The sequence below is a fragment of the Chiroxiphia lanceolata genome, chromosome 9 (genome assembly GCF_009829145.1).
Source record: "Chiroxiphia lanceolata isolate bChiLan1 chromosome 9, bChiLan1.pri, whole genome shotgun sequence".
Taxonomy (NCBI): domain Eukaryota; kingdom Metazoa; phylum Chordata; class Aves; order Passeriformes; family Pipridae; genus Chiroxiphia; species Chiroxiphia lanceolata.
In genome coordinates this window covers 30,739,476-30,763,142 of record NC_045645.1, presented here as the reverse complement: position 1 = coordinate 30,763,142, position 23,667 = coordinate 30,739,476, and the positions used below count along the sequence as shown (strand labels likewise).

General features: G+C 40.5%; 1 protein-coding gene across 1 annotated transcript in view; it reads left to right on the top strand.

Moving 5' to 3' along the window:
* Positions 1–23,667, top strand: part of RGL1 (ral guanine nucleotide dissociation stimulator like 1) — a 53,760-nt gene that overhangs the window by 7,195 nt on the left and 22,898 nt on the right. Inside the window, exons 3-4 of the mRNA XM_032696723.1 lie at positions 12,575–12,783; positions 17,714–17,791. Of these exons, the coding sequence (XP_032552614.1) occupies positions 12,575–12,783; positions 17,714–17,791 (287 nt within the window). The remainder of the gene's footprint in view (positions 1–12,574; positions 12,784–17,713; positions 17,792–23,667) is intronic.

The following is a 23,667-nucleotide window of genomic DNA, read 5'->3' as shown; positions in this document are numbered from 1 at the left end:
GCAGCATAAGAACTGGACTGAGATGCTGTACAGAGAATAGCCCTGGAGAAACCATTAGTTTTACAGTTTGGGTTTTGATGTTTTCATTTAAGGAACAGGCTGAAGCATCGCAAGCATGTTAGTCACACTTGGATTTAAATTTAACCTTGGTAAAGCTAATTAAAAATCTGTGTGTAAATGCACACTTTGAACTTCCATCTTTTACTACTGCTCTAGGAATCTGTTGCTAAGTATATAACTTCCTTTAGCCAGCACTGTAAGGGGGTACAGCTGTGTGAAGAAATGAGCACAAAGTGGTGACTTAGCCCCTTGAAAAAATGAGGTTATTTTGTGTGAAAGGGGTAAATAAACGCTAACTTGGTGTTGAATCCTGCTCTTGCTTGTCTTTGTGTAGCCAGAGCCTTGTGTCTTGTAAAGCAGAGGCAAAATGTGTGTGATGTCTTAGTGTTCTCACCTCAGCAACATGGTATCAGAGATTGTAAAACATTATTCCTAAAGGGAACTGGGATCTCATTCCTAAAGAGCTGAGCAGCTAACCAGGAGTTGTCTCCAGGAAGTTGTCATGGTTTGCTCTTCCAGTCTTCCAGAACTACTTTTGCCCTTGTTTCACCCCCTAAATGCTCTATTTTCCTGTTCAGTGGCCATGCAAGCTCTTCAGAAGTGACTCGTAGTTCTTCATGGGTGGTACATTAGCACATGGGGTGCAACTATAAAGTCTATGTTAGGTATTTACACCTTCTGGAATAAGAATTTTATTGAGATGTGTGAGGATGTGGGTTTCTTTTTAATTTTGATTTTTTTAAATATCAAGTTTTAAAGCTGTAGTGAGGAATTCTGTGGTTTGGATATGGAAATCCTTTTACTGTTCCTGGAAATCCTGCTACCTTGGACCAAACTGAACTCTTGCTAACACCTGAATCCAGCTGTGCTGTGGTTCGGTTCAGCACCATGTCACCAATAGGTGACAAGTTAGGGACTGGAAGGAAAGTAAAAACATATCCAAGTGAAATGATAATGGTCTTGCATTCTTAAAGCATCTTTCATCCAAATAACTTCCAAAGCACAGCCGCAAATTTTCAGCAGACTGACTATGTGAAGTGTGTTGTCATGTAACATAGCACAGAAGTATGATTTGGGTGGGGATTAAAATTCAGCTGCAGTGCTGTATCCTGGGTTTGGTAGATTCCCCTTTATTTGGGGGGGGAGGGGGGAAAGAGAGGAGGAAGAAGTTTTCCTGGGATGATGCAACTTTAAAAAGGCTATTTTTTTTTTAGGCTGCTGAAGGGCTGGAAACATTAAATAAAAGTCAGGGGGAGATGGATTAGCTGTCAGAGCTGCCTGGTAATATTTACTTAGTGGCTTCATAATGTTATCACATGGATATCTTCCCCACATGTGACATATATGCTACAAGGAGCAGCTGCTTAACAAGGCACAGCAGCACATGGAAACAATTTAGGACCAGAAGTGAATTAATTAAAACCACCTGGGAAGAAGACCTGGGCTCCTGAGAGTCCAGAGTTCTGTGGAAGCATTTGCCCACCATGATGCTGTTGTGAAAGCAAGCTCAAATATGAAACTGTGTCAGGGAAGGGGGGGATGAAGCGAAGCTGAGAAAAGGGGATGACAGTAGCGCATCACTCATTCCTGGTGCTTGTTTCCTCATCTCAAAGATCAGAGACCTAGTAAAAGGGGTCCACAGATGGGAAAGGATTTGGTGACACTGAAAAGGTGAGGACTGTTTAATTTGTGTCTTGTTGCAAGTAGAGTTGATGTGCTGGTTTAACAGTAAATCCTCAGAGGATTGAGGTTCTGTTCTGGCAGTGAATAGGAGGATATACTAAAAATATTTAAAACAGTGAGTGGAGAAGGGACACTTTACCTCCGGAGATTGGTGGTTTTGAAAGCAAGGGGGTGGAAGAAATTAGTGATTTTGCTTTGCATGAAATGAACCTGAAGGGACATACCACTGGAAAAGTAGCCGAGTCCAGCTGAGTCTAAGAGGATTCAGAAAGGACTGGACATTTATATAAATAATGAGAACAAATGCATGAATGCTATATTAGATTGAAAACACAAGACATTAATTTTTGTGATTTAGCTACAAAACAAACATGTCCTGCAGCTGAGAAGAGTCTTTTCCTCTGGGCTGGTTGTTCTGAATGTTACAGGTGTTACCTTCCTCCATAGCATCTGGCCATTGTTAGAGAGAAAAACCCCCCAGTTATTGTGTGTGGCTGTTTCTAAAGTTCAGGTTACAATTTGTTTGCAGCAAAGATTTAATGAGGCAGAATAAGGTTGAACACAGTCACTTACCAAAAGAATCACAAGAACTTTAATGGCGAGGAGGTGTCAGGGCCATATTGTGACACCCTACAGGAGTTTGGTGGGGGCTAGTTTTCCAGCAGCCCAGCAACCTCCTCCTGGTCAGGGAGAACTCTGAGTGTTCAGGTCCTTTTTTTTTGGTGTGTGTAAAGCAAAACTTTGCATCCTCGCTGTTTTAGGCTCTGCAAATATAGGAGTTGTGTGGGTTGCCCTTTGCTTTACTCCATTCAGCTTCGAAATAGCTACTTTAAAAATAAGGCAGCTCGAGCAGAGCACGATACTCTACATGTGGTCTCATCATGCAGTGGAAGAATAATGTCCTTTGACTTGCTTTGGTACCCTTTATTTATGCTTTGCAGAATTGTTTGCTTTTTGTTATCGCTTCCAAGCATTGTGCTGAAAGATTTAATGTTCTGCCTATTCCAACCCTTCAGGTCTTTGATCTGTGTGCCACTGTGTGACCTTTGAAGGGTGGGGACATTCGTGCCACGTGGTAGCAGCACTCAGAAGCTTTTGCTCTGCAGGTTACTGGGTTACAGCCTGATGGAGTTGTGACTTGTTCCTCTCTGCCACCTGCGTGGATCTCCCACACAGGGCTGCGGACAACAGCCACCAATGCTGCTGCTGGGCCATGGTGGGTGGCACTATGAGGTGTAGGCATTTGAAATGCTTTGTGGAGTGATCCTGTTATTACATTCTATTATTTCATCTATTTTTCTCTTATATTTTTCCCACCTTTTGGTCTGAAAGGAGTTTAAGGGGTTATTTTCTCTCCTTTCCCATCCCCCTCAGCTACTTGGTACAGTTGCCTTTCTCCTTACCAAGGCTTAACCTTTCTCCCGGGTCAGTGGCTGTTTCTTCCTTTTTGGGCGCTCCATGGGCTCTTTGTGCGAGTAAAACAACATGTTTTATTACAGATTGGCATTTTTGTATTGAAAGTCCTCAGAATGATTGACAATATGGAGTGAATAAATGCTTTGAGATGTGTTCAGAGCTCTTGGCTTCAAACTGGAGACTCGTCAGATTTCCAGATCTCAGTGGCTCTGACTCTTAAAAATCAGTGATCTAAACTTGTAAGTATCTATATATCCTAAAGCAGAAATAAACCCTTACGTTAGAACTATCTCAGGTTTTATTCCTTCCTATATATAGTTGATGCCCCACATAAGCTTTCATACACTGAATATATTGAGCTTTTGTTTTGACTTGAATCAAGCGCAGAATGTCCTTCAGTTGTTTGGAGTGTTTCTCAACTTGTCAAATGAGGTTCATAACATTTCAAAGCTTTGTTGGTGTTGGGATGCAAACAAGTGAGTACCCCCTTATGGTTAACTGTTCTGTTCAGTGCAAAAGAGATGAATTAACCAAATGCTCCTGAGGTGCGTTTGGAACCTGGTTGAAATATTCCATGCAATAAGAAAATTATTATGAAGATATCCTATACTTCTGTTTGTTTGGTTTGTAGTAAAGTCTGTCCTCTACCTGTGGTGCATTTTGTATTTTTAGAGTAGAAATCCTTAGGCAGGGACAGTGTCCTTCTGTTGAAGATGCCATTGTGCTGCTGTTGGAAATGTCCAATAAGTAACACCAACGTGTTTCATTTGGAAGGCAGATCTTAGGCCTTTGCATTCCTCCCCTGGAGTGCTTGGGATTGATTCTGGCTGTGCTCCGGGCTGCTGGCTCCCTGTAGCAGACAAAATGTGAATGAACTCTTGCACACTTACTTAAAGCACGAGGCTTGCATTCTTCCTGCAAAAACAGGCGCTTTGTTCAGGAAAACATCAGGTGGTCATAAAGTCAGAACAGGACTGAGAAGAGCAGAAGTATGCTGTTAACTCCTGATGAGTAATTAAACAAACAACCCCCCCAAAAGAAGAAAAATCAAAAGAACAGACAGCAAAACGTGGACAATTTCTGTTTTATCTTTTTTTTTCATTCTTTCTTTCCCCTTTACTTATAAGCTATACTTATTTGCGTTCTGACTCAATACTGCCACATAATTATGTGTTTTGATTTGTGTCCATTGCCTAGGGATTTAAGTCCAAGTGCAGCATTCTTAAGCCAAAATACAGATCTCTACAGTGGGTTCAGGGCCAGCTCATGCTGTTTCTGCTGTGTCAAAAGAGAAGGGGTAAGGGCTGGTGCTGTGGTTAGAAGAATCCAGTAATTTGTGGGGGCATGCAGTGTGTTTAGCTGTCATATGTTTGTTTGTCATACAGAATTTATCATAGAGAAAATACCTGTAGAATTTGGTCAAGGATGCTGCCATCCAGGTGTGGTACATACACACACAACACACACACGTAGTCACACAGAGTCACTCCCTGTCTCTATAGGGGTGTGTGTACAAGAGAAGAACCCAAAGAGATTCCACAGTCAATCCCCTGGGATGTCTAGATGGTACAGTAAAAATGCAGTTTGGCCTGGTCTAATAATTGCCTTAATATTTTTGGACTCTTTCAGCACATAAATAAGCTGGTAACACTTAATATTAGGAAACATTAGCTTACTATTACTGCTTTTTCTACTCAGACCCCACCCTGTAGAGGTCTCTTAGTTTTGAAACAAAGGGTAGTAAAAAGCACAGCCATGGAAATGAAGTTTATAACTCAATTTAGGTACATATTCATGCTGTGGTCATGAAAGTGGTTACTTACTGCTAACCTCTTTCTTTTATAAAATACTTAAAAAGCTTGCCATTAGAGATTGCTCACAGTAATTATTATGAAACACATAACAGCATTTCTTAGATATTTGTTGCTCCACAAAAATACCTTGTTTCCGGTTCAGTTTATTCTAAAATCCGAATCAGTATCCTGCTGTTTTCTCTGTCTGGATGCATTTAATCTCCCTATACCTACAGTTTTAATTTCCCGCTCTTCATACTGTTAAAAATCTATCACTCTTGCCCTTGGTGTTTTCACTGAGTGCAGTAGCAGTTTACACTGATTTCCTGACTCATATAAATTTAATTTCTGTGTACTGCTTGAGCAAGCTTTACAGTGTGGAAGGAGAGCCAACAATATAATCAGGATGAATAAAAGCATTTTGGGTTATGTAATATGCATTCATGCTACCATTATGCAACAGAATTATTACTTGTGGCACCCTTTAATCCATTTTGAGTTTAGCACTGTTGCCTGCTGTCTCATACAGGACCTTCTTTGTTTCTACTGACTGAGCAGAAAGTGATTTGATGAGCTTCACAATGAATTTAAATTGCATTTCTGGAAGGAGGAAAAAATAGTGTTACTTTTCACAGGGCAAATATTCTATTGGTAGTCAAAAGTCATGATACCATATGAAATCTGTCTATGTTAGTGGTAATATCAGTCATACCCTCTCTTTGCCACACTTGGTGTTTATTAAAAAAATGACAGCATATTTTAGCATTTTTCATGAAAGAAACATGGCAAATGGTTTACAGACCAGTGTTTCACAAACAAAATTTCCATAATAGCTTTCCTCTGGTGTTTCTTAGGGTAGGCATAGAGTTATCATTTTTAACATCTAGGCAGCTTAGAAATATTGTATATAAATACAGAATTTGCTATACTGTGAACTTGAACCTCTCAGTATTCCTCAGATGGAAGGTGCACTGTACCCATCCCTGTAATCTATAATCAGAATCATTAAAAGCTGGTTTAGAGTCCAGTGACTATGGTGAACTTGCCACTGGCTGCCGCATGAGAGGAGCCCCGAAGAAAAGATACAAGGACTCCCTGAAACAACATCTCAGCCTTGGCCATATTGATCACCATAACTGGTCTACTCTGGCCTCAAATCGGGAGGCCTGGAGACACAGCATCTATAACGCAGCTGTCTCCTTCGAGAACACACGCAGGATCACTCTCGAGGAAAAAAGGCAACGCAGAAAGAACCGTGTCTTGCAGAATACACCATCTAAGGAGTCTTTCTGCTGCGCCTTTTGCAATCGGATATGTCTGTCACGTATTGGCTCATAAGCCACCAGCGTGTCTGCAGCAAATGTGGCTAGTGCCTTCCCAAATCTTCGTTCGCGAAGCCCAGCCATGATGAGAGTCCAGTGAAATGTTCGAGCTGTCTGCCACCTTTTATACTCTGTTTTTCCCTGCTTGGCACCCCTTCCTTTTTCCCTTATGGTTCCTAGAATTGGTTCCTGGGTGCTTTGGCACCTGTGAATTTCCAGGACAGACTGGAAGCAGTGAGAGTGTGGAGAAGGAGGAAGAGGAGTTAAGATAGGGCTGTTAGCAGAAACAGTAATTACTATTTACTGTTTCTGGGGCACAGGGGAGCTGCCCCAGCTGCCTGTTGCCCTCCTTAGGGACCCTCTGTAATCCATACCTGTGAAAGCTTTTATTAGTTTTGACAGTTAATCACAGACTGTTTTATGCAAGTTCAAAGAGACTTTGTAGAGCTCTTCCGTCACGGAGACACTGTGTAGCACTTCCTTCGGCTCCAGAAGTCAAAATATATTATAAAATGAGCTGATTTTACTGCCGAAGTGGGCACTAAAACCTATTCCCTTGCCTTCATCCTGGTGCCCTTCTCCCTTAGCTGTTTATTATTTTGTGTATTTATTTACTGCTCCGTTTGGTGATCGGATATTTTGGTGTTCCTGTCCACTGAAGAGAGGAGTTTTACTAATGATTTTTCTCAAACACAAAAGGGCTTTGGGAAGATACTTAATGTGGGACACATTTCATTTGCTGGACTAGAAGAATATTTCTAGTCATTTGATGGCTGATCTTCCCCCAACAGCATAAGATGCACATGACTAAGAGTATTACCTGACTTACTGGTTTCTTCTTCTTACTTTTGTTTTAGGAACTTGCTAAGCTTCAATATCCAATCAAAACCAGGACAAGCAATATTTCATAATACTGACATGCAATGAAAATAATAATACAGCTCTGGCATGCTTAAGGGTTGTGGTAAACTGTAGAGCTGTGAAACACAACAAACAAAAATGAAAAGGGTTTCAGTAATCTGATTTTTCAGGTTCAGTTAACTCAGTGAGGACACTCAGAAAAGGGGAGAGGGTTGGAGGGGTTGTCTTGGTTTTGTTAAAAGCCTTGTGGAAGAGGGGTGAGAGTCAGGATGAGAAGGAGCTTTCTGTAGGTAGGAAGCAACGAGAAGGTAAGTGCATATATCATACGAGGTAGAGGTGGGGATTTGGAGCTGTTGGGGGGATTTTTGGTCTCTAAAAAACTTGTGTGCTGCACAGTGAACCTCTTGGAGGACTTGAATTCTCACTGAATAATAAGGCTACATTCCTTTCCTGCACAGATGCTTCTAAGTGGGTAAATTCAGAGCAGGAATTTCTGTGTTCCCATGGCTGGATAAGCTCCACCATTTGTAAGAGCTGCACAATGCCATTTTAACCTAGACCTCTTTGAAGATTCAGTTTCTTAATGCACTTGCTCAAACTCCTTTAGATGCATGCAGGGAGAGGTGATGTGTAAATTAGGCTTCTTTACTTTTGCTTTGATTCATTTAGAGCTAGTCCCACATAATGCACCGATACCCAAATGAGTCTAAATTTGCATCCCTTCAGAAGGTGTGAGAATGCATAGCTCAGCACTATGGAATGTTTCCTATTTTCCTCAGAGTGGCTTCAAGGAGCTGCAATGTGCCTCAGTGAAAGGGTTCTAACTGAGCAACAGCATTTCTATAAGAGGCTTTTTCTTTTTTTTCCTTTTTCCCCTAAATCTGCCCCCCAGCTTTTATTACTGTTTGCCAGCGCTTCAGACAGATACCAGCTAGGCTGTGAGCTCTGAGGAGAAAATGAGAATGCCTTTTGTGTGATGATCATGGAATTAATTGGTCCTGGAAATTCTGGGTTGCTGCCAAGAATGGTTATTTATGTGGTAAGGAAGGAAAGGAAAAGGGTGGAGCTTTGGAAATCCGGGAATACCCCTTGTTGTTGGAGCATAGGAAAGAGCTCATGATGTTATTTTGGCTTCTGAGTTTGGTGCAGTCAACATGCAGAATTCTGATTTTTCTTTTTTTCATCAGTATCCAAAATGGGGAAATGGGAGTTAGTGAAATGGAGAGAGTTCTGTAGTAGTTTTATTTCATTTTAATTCCAAGTGCACTGTGGGATAAAAGCAGCTGCCCTTGGGAAGGCAAGTCTGCACTGCAGGCCCTGCACTGCGAGCCGCACTTCCCAAGGCTGGAAATTCTGCTTCAAATTCAGTCTTATCTCATACAAGCTGTTTTCTAGGCTGGAAGTTCAGTAGAGCAGGGGACAAGGACAGAGAGGACAGTGGTGGGATGCAGGGCTCTTAAATACTTCCAGGATTGCAGAACTGGTGTCAGGAGGGGTGTGTACAGCCAGGGCCTGCCCCAAACCCACTTGAAATTCTTGTGACTGTTTGATAAGATTAGTCTGGTCACTGCTATGTGGAATTGTTAGGGCAAAATTACCACTTCTCCCAGGTTTGTTTTTTTTTTTTATTTAATGGTCATGTGGTGTGAGTTTGAGTCAGTCCAGCATGATTGTCAGCTGCTGTGGGTTTTATCTGTCAATACACCTACAGGACAATCCTGCTTTCTTTCCCTTAAAAGAGAGCAGGCTCAGTTATAAAGTTCATTAAGGGCTTTGTTGGAAGGAAACACTATGTCAAATAAGTTGTTAATATTTCAAGCTCAGTCATTCCATGATTTGATTTCTTTTTCCTTTTGTTTTTATTTTTTTTCACTTCCCCCAAGGATGAGTGTAGATACTAAGGATATTTGTTGGTAAACCTGTGTGTGAGGAAGCAACATGAAAAAATAAGAGTATCGTATTTCTACTTTCAGAAGGTTAACGCAGAATCACATTTAGACAAAGAGTTAAATTCTTGATTAGAGTGCCTTATTTTGAGTTAACTTAAAAGGTAAAGTGTACTTTAGGCAGTTTTATTCCAGCATGGGGTGCCTGTCCAGTAAGTTACTAAAACCAGAGTGGAAAACTCCATCTGGAAAAGCTGTAAGTTTCAAGGAAAGTGAAAAGCATTTAAAATCTGTCAAAATCAGTAAAAATGGAGTTTAAGAGTTAGCTAGATGTTCTTGAAAATAGCTGCAGAATATCTGAATAAAACAAGTCTTTGGTCGAGTGGTAATGTTTCAAATGACTGAGTATGAAAAAGATGTGATATCTCATTTATTGTTCACCCCAGTTGTTTTAGTATTTTTTCCACTCTGTCTAATAAAAAACAATTACCTTGATTTCATTCCATGGTTCACATTTTCAGAATCTCAACAGATAATATTTGCATTGGAGAAAACTTGCAGAGCAGTGGTTTTCTGGGTAAAAATGATTGTTTCCAGTGACATTTCTGAAATAATGACTACAGTTCTGTGTGTCTTTATTTGGGCAGTCTCTGTTTTTGTGCTGATCGGAGTTTTAACTTTCCTTTTTCCCTTGAGTCTCTAATCCCTCTTGCTAGGGCGTAACATTATTTTAGGAGATGATGGAGTTTAGAATTAATTTATAATCCCATTGAAGGTTAAGAGGTAGTGTTTACAGGAAGTTTTTTCAGCCTGGATGCGTTTCAGTCTGCGTGGAGCTCTCCTGTTTCAGCAAGAACTGTGTATGTAGGTAATGTTTTGTGCTGTATAGCTGTAAGATGATCACCTTAAAAGAGAGTGGGCCTCTCTGAAGGTGCAGCATTGCCAAGGGTTAGTAAAGATGTTGGAATTACACTAGATCAGTACATGCACAACAGCAAAAAATAAGGATATGCAGGGATATCCCTCCATTCAATCTTTTTACATTTGCTTTTGAAAGACTGTCAGTCTTGTAGGAAGTACTTGCTCATCACTTGCACTTGCAGATTATCAAAGCTCTGATCTGTTGCCTGAAAAATCAAAGTGAGCTGTTAAAAAGTGTAAATCAGACTATAAAATGCCGCATCTGTTTATGGTAAAGGACCAAAGAAATGTTGCTGAAGCCCTGAGATGCGGGATTCAGCATCTCTGTTAGACTGCTGGACACGGTGCTGAAGGAGACAAACAGGAGCTGGAGAGCCTTTTTTTGTTGTTTTGATGCACAAAACAATGCCAAGCTGGTGGCATTTATTAGTATGACTAACACTGGTCACCGTGTGCCACTGTCAAAAACTGCAAAGAGCTTTAGGAGCATCTTTTAATGGCAGTAGATAGATTGTTCCTCTGAGCAGAGCGCACAAAAAACCATAAAAACTCCTTTGCCTTTGGGTAGCCTGGTTATGTCAGTGAAGAGATGGCCTCTTGATTAAATCCAGACTGAGCAGTTTCCTGTTAGCATGAAACTCAGCCCACAAGGTCTTATTCTCCAAGCCTGTTATTGAGCTCGTCTGCCAAGTCCCTTTTCCTTTTAAACTTACAAGCAGAATTGCTAAAATAATACAAATACAAGCAATCCCCAAACTCTCACAATGATTTCTAACAGTTTAGTGTTTTGCTGACAAATTCAGTTTTATATTTTTCAGAGTTTGGGGTTGTTCTTTTTTTGCTTTGGTGGTTTTTTTTTGGTGGGGGGGTTGTTTCTTTTTAACATTCTCACAACATGATGTCTTGGGGAAGTTGCAATGTTGCAATTAATGGAAAATTTTGTGCATGTATCAGCCTTGGAAGCAGATTCTGACCTCCTCTTGAACACAGCCACATCAGTGAACAAGAGGTTTTTTGCATGCACTGAGTAAATATGCTCATAAACCATTACATTGTGAGTGGGGCAATCTTGCTGGATAGAAAATTAAGAGTTAAATGCAGTGGTGCAGGCTTTCTTCCCTGTTTGAAAGTGGTTGCATTCTGTAACTAGTTATTTTCAAAAGTACATTTTAATTGTAAGATGAAAAGTCAGCAAGAAAATTGGAATTTTTTTTTTCCAACCAAGTTTTGGTTAGGGAAAATTTGAATGTAGGAGACATATAGTGGTAACAACATATCCTGTTAGGGTTTCTGTAGTGACAGTAGGCCATGTAATTCCAGATACACTTTTAATTCAAGTATATCATTAATATATATTTCCAGAACTGCCTTTAAATCAGATATATTACACATGATACACCTTTAAAAAAGCCGTAAGATCCATGGAACAAAAGTTTGCAAAATTTTTCCCTGTTTAGTCAGTTTTGGTTTTGGTTTTTTGTTTGTGTTTTTTTTTTTTTTTTTTTTTTTTAGTGGAGACAGCATGTTGTGTTTTAATTCCCAGCAAGCTGGGAAATGAGATAGCAGAGCTTCAGAATAATGCTAAAGGTAGAATTTTATAATAATGTTAAAGATAGGCTTTAGAATAATGTTAAAGACATACATACTGTTTAAAACAAAGGGGGATATCTATTAGAAGCAATTCCAAAGCAGTGGCAGGTAGCAACGTAAATAGGAAGTGGGTTGGATATCTGTTCCTAATTATTTTATTAATAGATTGGTTTTTTCAGTATTCCAAGCCAGGATTGGTAGTGACTACAAGTCATTAACATGCTGCCTTCATGCCCTCAGTTGGATATTTTATATTTATAATCCCATTTTTAAGGCTTTTTATCCCACATACTTTACAAAATAGGATTTAAACCAATCACAAAAATACTTTTTTGAACTGTCCTCTAAATAATGGCAGAATTTAAGGGAATGTTTCTAGTTCTTTCAGACTTTAATCAGGCTTTAAGCATTAAAAACAAATGCTGTTTAAAAAACACACCCAACTCCAAACCCTTGATTTGTGGACAAATATTGTGCCAAATGGAAACTATAGGAGAAAATTGAAATGCTGTAATGGAATGTTGGCAAGATGACTTTGACACCCTCTTGCAAAAGTGTCATGAAATGTTTTGCATCCAAATGTGTTCCTGACCTTTGGTTTTGTGTGGCACCCCAAAGCTGGTATTTTCAGCAAGGGAATCACAAGGGCCAGTGCTAAAGTTGTGGTCAGTTTTCATGTTTATTCAGAAGTTCAGTGAAACACTGAATTATCACTTTTTTCCCCTTCAGAAATATTATTCTTTGTGGGATAATGGATTTTCTTTTAGATAATAATATGTGATAGAATCATGAGTTAACTTGACAGTGGTCACACTCTAAAATATTTTGAGGAGCACGTCTGAGAAATATCTTAAAGTTACTTTAAAACTCCATTATTTGATATAGCACTTGATCTTTGGCTTAGAGAGCCAAAATTGACAAAATCATTTGGAACTGATGATGGGCAGTTCTGGTGATAAGATGGAATGTAATCCATTGAAAGCTGTGTCAGGCATCTGAGTCCTGTCTGATTTTTGTGCTTTGTTTTTGTTTCCCTTTGTAGGGTGAAGGAGACCAGTTACCTCCAGAGCATACTGTCAGACAATATGAAACATCCAAGATCAGGGCTATAAAAGCTGGAACTTTGGAGAAACTGGTGGAGAACCTTCTCACAGCTTTTGGGGATGCAGATTTTTCCTACATCAGCATCTTCCTCTCAACATACAGGGCCTTTGCTTCTACCAAGGCAGTCCTGGAACTTCTCCTGGACAGGTAAGAGCCAGTATTTAATGGAAACAGAGCCATCATTTACATGACAGTGGGATGTTATCAGGAATTTTTTCCATTGCTTTTAGTGGGCATGGATTTAATAACCCATGTCAAGAATGCTGCAAAATCCAGAACTTCAGCATAAACATCCAGTGTATAAATGCATTGCTGCCTACGTCCCAACTCTTATTAAAGTCACCAAGTAGGGAAAGTGTGCCATGTCTGGCTGCTAAAGACCCAAACCAGGCCAACACAGGAAAATGAATACAGCTTTCCCCCCCAGAAAACCTCAACAGAATGCTGGGGCTGCAAAGTCATAACTAGCATAGATTCCAGTGTTTTGCTGGATGCTGATATTTTCAGACCTAACTCTCCTATTTGGGGAGATTTGAAATGGGGATTGTACAAACACAACAAAGAATTTGCCTCCCCCTTCTATAACTTCACATGAATATGCAGCCCTAAATTTTTGCAGACAGCACAAGAACTGCTAAATGTTATAAGAATAGCATTTATGGCAAGACTGTTAAGTCATGGCTGCTGTGTCTGCATAAATGCTTGGAACATGCAGCATTGCTTTCTCACCCTAAATTCGAACTGAGACACGGCTGGGTCAGAGGTGGTCTTATTTTGGGAGTGTCGTATTTATTGCATTTTCAAAATCAAATGGTGTACAGAAGTGGCTACTTTGGCATATAGTAATTAGAACATAGAATTAGTGATTAGGATGTAGAAGTGGCATAAGAACTCCTAGGATTTAATTTTGGCTCTCCCATTAGGTACATAAGGAACAAGGCATGGATAAATTACCTGTGCTTTTCTTTTGTATCTGAAAAGGATAATACTAATTGCTTTGTAGGAATATTATGTGGCTTAATTTGTATGATATTAATAATAATAACTTGACAGTCAGGTAAGAAACCCGCTGAGAAAAGAGCAGCCATCCTGGAGTGCAAACTTAGAATTTACTACTCTGAGCTTTACCTCTCAGCCCATCCCAAGTCTGACACAGAATGTGGGGAATGCTAAAAATTGATGGTGGGTATATAAAAGAATATAAAAATGTTGAGGCTCCAAGGAAGTTGATCCTGCCCTCCTCCTCTGATGCTGCATTAAAATGTGAGGAGGGGGCAAGGAGGTCCAGGGGAAAAGTGTCCATGGAACATAACTTTCTTTTCTGAGCCCAGTTCTGATCTTACTGCCTTTTGTGCTCTGAGCAAGTCCCCTTCAGAGGAATGGGGTGTCTGACCTTGTCAACATTATGCCCAACCTTTTATAATAAATTATAGAATCCACAGGAAATCCTAGGAGGTCACCGCTTCCTTCCCCTCTCACAAATCTTAGGAGTGCAGTGGTTAAGAATCCGTGGATGTTTCTCTTGGCTTTTTGAATATCATGGATAATCTAGAATTTTATGGCTTGGGACAAAATATAGATTAAACTTAAGCTATAAAAGTTGGAATGATTTACATGTAGCTGAGCTATATGGACCAGTGAAGAAAAGCAGATGTTACAAAGAAAAATTATAAAAAAAGATGGATGGTAATTGATTTTAAGCAGCTTGGTTTTCATCTCTACCTTGGTTCAGGATAAGTAGCAAAGAGTCTGTGTTTTTCCAAGTTTCTTTTTAATGATACTTGTTAATAATCACAGCACAGAGACTAAAGTGGGTGTCAATGTGTCAAATAATCTGTGTTTTATAAGTACTTACATTTTGTTTTGTGTTCCAGTGAAGTAATGAAAAGGGCAATCTCTTAAAAAAAAAAAAAGTACAATTTTGGCATTTGTTATCCGTTTCTGATGTATGAATTAGACATACAGAAATCCAGATTAAGCGGAGTCCTGGAACTGTTAAAATAGTGTCCTGGGAAATCTGGGTATTCTGTACCCTAAGTGCCTGGGGATATTTGCTGGTCATTCGATGCTGTCTGAAGAGTATCCTGTCCAAGCAGTGCAATATTCACTGAATTTGTCCAAAAGCAGGTGGAGTGCTCTTCCCTGTGTGTCAGAGGCAAATAAAAAAAGCAGATGCTGTACTGAAGAGAAACTTCAGTTTTAGAAACCTATTATTATTATCACTCCAGGACTTCACATTAGGCTTTTGCTTTTGATTAAATTTCAGACCGGAGCACTGTTAAAGTTTTTTGGCCAGATTCAGTCTATAAAGGTTTTCTTTTAACCACAGATTAGAAGTCACTGAGCAATATTTTGAGCATTAGCTGGTATGTTGAGAAGTGAGGGGGATGACTTGTGTTTTCAAAGCTATTTAAGAGTAATTGGACATCCGAATCCCTTTAGTACTCATGGAAGTTTGGCAACTGAGTGCAGCAGGCAGCTTTGAAAACCTGCCAAGCTTTTAACACTGTATGTGCTGATATTTTCTAGTTCTTTGGTACAAGTGGCTAGGGAGAGTTAAAAGAAAAAGATCTTGTTTGTATTTTTATGTGAAAGCACTCGATGCAAGTTTCTGGAGGGAAGGAAAGGAGAGCAACTCCTCTGGCCCTGGGATGCGGGGGTGCTTTGGTATCCCCAGTGGGATATTCCAGAGTGGTATTCTCACAAGTGTGATGGAAGCCAAAGATGTTTAGCTGTCCAGATGAGGGTAGAAGTAGGCCAGATTCCTCTCTTACATATTTTATTTTCCCCTGATAATCGTGTTCCTTAAAAGCCGGGCCGTGCTGTGCTTGGCTCGGGCACAGATAAAGTAGCAACCAGTCCCTATCTGGAGGAGTGTGCAGAGGAGGGAACTATGGGAGAGCTGGAGCTGGGTAATGACAGCAAAGAACAAGTTAGTTTTATGTTTTCTGTTCATTCCTTTTGCTGGAGGATGGTCTGCTAGAGGGTCAATAGAGAGGACAAGGAAGGCAGAGGGGGAAATGTTGAAGGGATGTGTCCCGTGGTAGCAGAGCCACATGTTTTGGGACAGCAGCTTTATGTGGTGTTTGGCTCACTGCTGGCCCTATAGCGTCTATTATTCCCTCTCTTTCCCCTTTATACCAGGTGGTTTGCCTACTCAGCTAGAGAAGTGACTTCATTCCCATGATTCCTTATGTGTAGGATTCAAACCACCTTATTCTTGCTGAGAGTCTGGGCTTCCAAATTGCTTGCTTCAATGCTCACAAACTTATTTAGGGCTTTGTTTGGGGCTGTTGCAGAGAACCACCTTTCCTTTATTAGTTCTGATTTATTTAGAGTATTTTCCTCCCTCTTCTTTACAGAGACCCAGGGGTGCATTTTCCACTCTGTTTTTCAGTACTTAAACATTCAGTCCTACCCATCACATTCTAGTCTCATTTGCTTAGTCAGTCCCTTTTGAGTGGAGTCTGTAACTTTCCAAATGCCAAGCAAGGCTGAAAAGTTCTGTGGGCTACAGGATCCTTTTGTTTCTCATGTCTCTTTTTGTATGCAAAGCATTCATACAAGGCTGGGCAGTGAATGGCTCTTTGTGCAGGAGCTGGTGAGAACAGAGCCCTGGAAGGCTGCAGAAAGGCTGTTCTTTACATCAGCTGTCTCGTTAACTCCTCCTAACCCGTATTTAATGACTGTTGTTCAGGTAGAGATGAGAGATGGACAGAGGTTTACATCTGGCAGCATAACAAAGTGTTATTCTTCTCCAGTTCTGCATAGGAAACTGCCTGCTCTTCATTGCTGTCTTATGGATTTATCTTATAAAAATCAGCACGTGTCTCTAATGGGATTTGAACATAAGTACTTAATGTACCTAAAGTACCTAAAGACGTATTTAATATTTCGTGCAATAGTAGGACAATGACATTGGGAATCATCTCAATGAATTTTGCTCAAAGAGTTAATGGCAAGTTTTGAAAACTGAATATAAAAATTGAATTTTTAATCAAAAAATTTCTCCCACCTGGGGGAAGAGTGTCTTTTGTCTACTGGCTGAGATGTATTTTAGGCATCTTACAGCGTGGATGGCAGTGGAGAGTGAAATCCTCTCGCTTTAGCAATAGATCTGTGATTCTTACACATGAAGCCTTAAACCAATACTTTAGAGGAGCTTAACGCTACCACTACTATAATTTCTTTTGACACATTTTTGGAAGAGTTTGTGACAGCTCTGACACGACAGCCCACTGTGTTTCTCTATCTGAAACTAGGTTGTTGTATCACAAACATTTAAGAATGCTCTAGTTCTAACCCTTCAGCCTAATTTCAGGTGTATAAACCTGACTGTATAAAATCACCTTGTCTTATTCTGAACAGTGAGCAATCGTCTGCCTTCATTAAAGCTGCCTGTAAGGAGCCATGGAATTCTTTCCGGATAATTATGGAGCTGTATATCTGAAACAATGGGCACTCCCATTGAAAATGAAGTGCATAATGCTGCCTGCAAGGCACAGCCTTGTAGGTAGGAGATTTTCCTTTGCTGCTGTTGGAGTTGTTCCCATGGTTTCCTCTTTCTCAGTGGTGGTTTCACAGCATTGTGGGCCATTCCCACCCGTGACAAATGTGTAGGAGTTTTGGCACAAAGTGAGCGTTTTCCCCCTAGAAAACTTGGTGTGGAATAACACTCCGAAGGAATGTCAGGTGCTAGAGAAACAGAAGCTGAACTGGAGAAAGGGGTTGTGTTACAGTCTCCTTGCACACTGCAGTATTGCTCTGGGAAAGGATGGAGTGGAAGCAGGCAGAGGGTTGTGGAGCTGTTTTGGTTGATCCCTCCTGTGTGCAGGCTACTTCATATAAATTAATAAATTACCTTGGAAGATCCTGGCTGCTTCTTTGGGATTTTTTTTCCCTCCTAGATGAAATAATCTTCAAGCTCCTTAATTTTGCTCACCTGTTAGATTCCATATTTGTAGTTTGAGCTAGAAGCACTTGGTAGTTGTTTATGATAATTGTATATGAGTGTTGCTATTTGGGATATTGCTTTTATTTGGTAGAGTTTCTTCTAAACACCCCTCTGCTTTTTCAGGTTTGGAAACCTGGAAACCTCAAGCCATGGAGAAGTGGCAAACCTGAATGCCTTCGAATCCGAGGTCGCGCTCAGGGCGTAAGTATGGATTTGCACTGCAGAGCAAGGCCGAGGCAGGATTTTGGTACTGGAGGAGGATGTGGGCAGCAGAGCTGTTGTTTCCATTGAAAATTCACAGCAGTGTTTGCATGCTTAAACAAGCCTATGGAAAGGCCAAATAACAGTTGGCTTGTAACATATACAATAATATAATCCAGGGATCTTTTGCAGAGAAATTGTCTCGGAATTAAACATGAGATGAACACATCTGGGCCATCATTTTGTTGATTAAACAAACAAGGAGTGTTTGTTTCCTCTGCCTTATCTATGGCAGTTAATGGTTATTGCCTATGACTGATTACAGCAGTGCCTGCACACCAAAGCTGAGGGTGTTCCAGGCAACGTGTGTGTGCATGTATCTTTTCCATTAGTGCCCCTGTGATTTACAGTGCTGCTTTTAGAGTGAAATTTAAATTCTGAGGTCATCCTAATTTGCAAGAGAAATAGCAAAGCTGTTTTGAACTGCTGTTTAAATGAGAAAAAGGTGGTTTGGCTATCCTCCTAGCATTTTATCTTTAGACATTGGGTGTAAAATATGCCTTAGGTCATCAGCATTTGTACTCTGACGTCTGTGGTTTGCACGCAGTGTGGCATGTGTCATTATATTTGATTACAGTGTGAAGATGCTTGATTTTTGTCAGTGTTACTGGTTTTCTGTTCCCCTTGCCCCATGGGACTCGGACATAGGAGCTCGACTTTCCAGTTCTTTCCTGGCTGCTGTAATATTTTCCTCCTAATTTGCCATGAGAACTCATCAAAGAACAGGTGGTAGTTAAAATTTGGTCACAAGCACCAAGAAAGCAGCATTATGGAGTGAGCAGAGGCAATAATACACAGCCAGTGGTTACCTTCCATCCAAACTGAGCTCTAGGGTCTCTTCCAATGTTGGGCAAACCATTTGAACCTCGCCCTATCTCAGTCATAAAACGTGAGCTAAAGCAGTACCCTCTTGCAAAATACTTTAGGGATTTATATTTGGGATGTGGAAGATCATTTCACCAGTATAAATCATGTTGGGATGGATCCTGCCTTCTCATGGACCCGGAGGAGTCCATGAAGTGGAGAGAGAAAAGGGGTGAAAATATTGTTGACGCTAGTTGTGTCACCAAGGCTTTGGGCAAACTGCATCAAGTTTTTGTTATGCCTGGAGGTGAGCGTGCAAAGGGAATAACATTTAGGAGAAGCATGTTTGTTTTGGTTTGGTTTTAACTGGAATTGTTTTCCTACTGACATGCGCAGAGTTTACCAACCCTGTCAGGTTGCTTCCTGCTGCATCAATGGTTTCTTCCCTCTTGACATGGGATCATCATGTAACCCCTTTGCTCAGCCAGGGACTGACAAACAGATGGAGCCTGTGTCCTGTCCCTGTGGTAGCTCAACTTCTGATGAGTTTTTCTGACAGAATTTTCATTAATATAGTCAGCACAGTTGATTTTGCTCCTTCGGCCTTCATAAGATACCTTTTATGTGTGAGTTTGATACCTTTACCCAACTACATGTCTGTAGAAAGCTCAACAATGAAGTTGTCAACAAAGAAATTTGTCAGGTGTACGTGTTTTAGCAGATCCCATATAAATGTGAGTTTACTTTCCTCCTTTAAAAGTTTCCATGGCTCTCAGCTGCTCTGGCTACTTGTCTCTTAGGTATGATAAATGGTATCTGGAAAAGTGGTTGGCTTTGTAGTCCTGTTGTGAAACATGTAGTTCTAGTAGTTCAGGTTTTCTCTTGTCTGGGATAATTCCAATGTAATTGCATTTACCCTCTTTTCTCATAGAACAGAAACATGATATAATTGTGTTCTTGTTTTTACATGACTTGGAGAAATAAGAGGAAGAAGCAGTAGAGCCATGTTATTTCTTACCATTAACTCTGTATTTCTGAGAGGAAAAATATCTCATGGGGAAGCCTGTGGTCTGTGGCCAGAGACCTTCTGGATTTGTCAGACTCCTGTTGTGACAGTTCAGAGGCTTTAAAAATCCAGTTAGGGCATTAGAAATGGGGATGCAATTTAAAGCATTTCCAGTGGTTTGACATAAAAAACTGCAGCAGAAGTTAAAAGCAACTGCAGATGAATGTATGGTTATTTAAATACCTCCTGGAGCTTTAAAGAAAGGGTGAAGTTTTGCAAAATCTTAGGGGTACATGTGGGAAGAACTGTGAGCTCACAGCTTACCGATTTCTACACTGAAGTTCTCTGTGCTTTTGCACTTGTAGTATAGAGCTGTGATATATTTTGAGGAGAATGTCTGATGTGTGTAAATTATCTGATTTTTTTCTTTTTTAAATTATGTCAGTATTCTACCCAATGTTCATGTAGTGCAGAACCTTAAGCTCTGCACTAGGCCTTGAGCACACTTGTGGCACAGCCTTGCTTGAGAGGTTTTTGGGAGCTATAAATCTGCCCTTGTGTTTCCAAATTCTGAGGCTGAGCCAGCACACTTTTCACACTTGCTGCAGTGACATATAGTTGTTACTGACCCAAGATCACTTCAGCTATGTTCAGAAACATGCCTTCTAAGGATCCCTTGTGCCAAGGGGATTTTCTCCTGTTCACTTAAACATCATTCCTATCATTTTTGGGCTGCTGGAGTGGTCAAAAATTTGTATTTTTCAACAGGGATCTGTTAGATCCCTGTTAGATCTAAATTTCATCTAATATATAGTTTAAACAAAGGTGCTGTTACTTTCAAAATGCCTTGGATCTTACAGTTATGAGTAGACTATGAACACCATCAAAAGTTTTGTAAGCTTGAAACAACCTGCCTTTTTTTTCCTATCAGGACCCACCTTACCTTTTCACATTCACTAGCTTGCTTTCCACATTTCACATTATTTTCAGTCAGTCAGAAGGTTCATGGTCACAAGTAACAGAAGAATTAAGTCCAGCAAAGGTCATATATTCCAGTCAAATGTCTGAATGAGATGGACTTCAGCCTGTATTTCAGAAATATGTCTCTCTTAGTTGTCTGATAAGAGTTGTAAGGAGTAACTTACTTGACCCTCTACCTCCTATAAGCAATTTTTTTGCTCTTCCTTGCATCGTATAAACAAGATTGCCTGGTGCTCTGTCTGAGTTCTGCATGTTTTTGTGTCAAGGTGTGACAGAGTTCCCTCCTCATCTTGGGTTGTTGTTGTCTTTGGAGTTCTCTGTTCACTGCATGTTTTTTAGCATAGGACTTCTATTGACTTTAAAAAAGAAGAGACTAGAAATAACACCACGATAGGTGACAATTCAGAATACAACCATATATACATTAAACACAAACAAAAATTATCAGTATGACAAGTGGCATTAAGAATTAGAGAGAGGCTCATAGAATTTGTACTATAATTCAGCTATTGTTTTGGTTTTTTTTTTTTAAATGAGGTTATGCAGTTCAAATGTGTTGTTTGGTACACAGCATCTGACAAAAAGCAAATGAGGAAAGAAATTAGAGCAAAAGGTAGTTCTTTCTCTTGCTCATATCTAATGTAAAGACTCTTTGCACCTTACTAGCCAGGAGTCATGGGAAGCTTGAATGAGACAGTCACTTCCTGGAGATCTTAAGCACCTTTACGGGTTCTGGGAAGGGGATCAGCAAGCCAAACAACTAGTACTGTTTGGGACCTTCAGTCCTCCCAAAATGCTTGTGTATTGCCCACAAGATAGTTAGAAACAATGCTTCTGGTGATAGGACCTGATCACCCTGATCTCTCTTCAGAGCAGGAGAGTTCCTCAATGAGCTTTTAACTCGCTGTTAAAAGGTTGGGGTTTCTATGCAGGATGATCTGTGCCCTATTTCCCTCCCCTAGCAAAAGATGGGGTTAATTTTGATCTCTGGGCAACCAGTCCATTGCTGGCAGACAACTACACCCAAACCCACAGGCTCTGTGAACTTAAAGAAGTGATTTATTAAACATGCAGACACTGCTTTCCCAGAAGGTGGGCATTGAGGACCTGGCTGAGGACAGAGAAAGAATCATAAAGCCCTCAAAGTCTAAAATATCTTGTATATCTGCTTGTACCTCTTGGAAGTCATGGCTTCCCTGGATGCTGAGGTGCCTCTGAGTAAGGTGAGGGTCCCAAACTGTGCTGAGCATGTGGCACTGAGGTGACTTGCTGTGCCTGGGGAGCTGAGGCAGCACATCACGCTGCATCCACAAAAGGTGCTGAGTTTGCTACCGTAAGGTTTAAAGATTTCTGTCGGTAGAGTTCCCAGAAGTGATTCATTCCTGCCCAGACACACAGAGAAAAGGCCAGGCTGGCGGTCCAGGCTGGCCTGCAATGTTTGCATTCAGGGAAGCTGAGGTCAGCGTTACCTGAATTGAGTTACTTGAAGACCTTGCTCAAAAAACCAGTAGTAGGAACCTGAGATTATCCACAGGAAGAGTTTTTCAAGGGGCAGACAATGTTGCCGTGTTGGTTTGTGGACTTGGACCATGATTTTTTGTTTGTTTGCTTTCCAGAGGTCTAACATTAGCACTGCCATGGCTGAGTCCTGAGGCTTTTGAATCTCTGAGTCACAGCAAAAGTCCTTTCAAGCCTCCTCTTGGACTATGAGGTTGTGGTTTCCTTCTGCTACTGGCTTTGGTTTGCTGGTTTGGAGTGCATTGGTGGTTCTCTCCCTCAGATGAATGACAGACCACAGAAATGAATCAAAATACTTGGGGCTTCTTTGCTTGTCTTGAATGTCAGCTCATAGTTACATCTTCTTTATTATCAAAGTGTGGGATTTATTTGTTATTAAAACTTGGAATGTGGCACAATGAAAGCCATAGACAAAGCATCTCAAAGCTAAACTGAATTCTCCTTGTTTCATACCACAGCAACTGGGGGAAACAGTTCAAATAGAGAAAATTAGGGAATTAATCACTTAACCACATGGCATGTCTTGCATGTTTACCTTTCCTCTTTTGCACTAAAATAGTAAATACCAAAACCTTCAGTGTAATACCACAGCATTTGGAGTTTCTCATAGTGACAAACAAACATTCTCCCATGGCTTTTTTTGCATTTAGACCTTCCTGACCAAAAACTTGTCTTTTAATTCCTCCTGAACCAAACAGTCCCACTGGAAAACAATGTGCACAGTTACAGCACTGTAGAAATAAAACCGGTCCTGAAACATTGGGACAACAGACACGAAAGGAATGTGAGACAAATAGAAGAAAATTAGTTGGAAGCTTCTGATGCCTGGGAAATCCATGGTGGGGAGCAGTTAAGATGCATTTGGGAGAGCAACAATCAGCATTCATTCCAGTAAAGCCAATTAAGCTAAAACAACAGCAGAAACCAGTGTGGTTACATGAGAAGCAGAGTCAAACTTGGGACAGGGTAAGCAGTGGAAGAGTGGGAGAGTTATGAAAACAACCAGAACCAAGCAGACAAGAATAATTAGAAAGAAAAACAGTGATTGGCATCTCAATTAAAACAGAGAACAGCTAGCAGAGCTCTTCCTTTAGTGGCTTTTGTGTCCCAGCAAAAGCCTCCTATATGTTATTCAATGAGTTTTTCCCAAATCGGAAGGAGCAGACATTTGCTGGAAGTCATCAGGACAGTATAAACTGACTGGGTGTGAGAAGCCACCCTTGCAGCAACCTTTGTTTGCAGTTTACATCCATTTTACCCCTGATTTTATCCCTGGTTTAACAAGGAAAACTGAGAAAAGGCAGCTGTCTTAATTTAGTCTGTGTGAGCAAGCCTGAGCATGGACAGTGGAAGACAGGGAATAGCCCTCTATAAAGAGGTTGATGCCTTAAGTATGCATTTGGCAAATTACAGATAATTTTATGCACATTGCTGTATAATTTCATAAGAAATCAATCATTTACTTTCCTTTTGCAACTGAGGTTCTCCTTAATTGTTGAGATTCCCT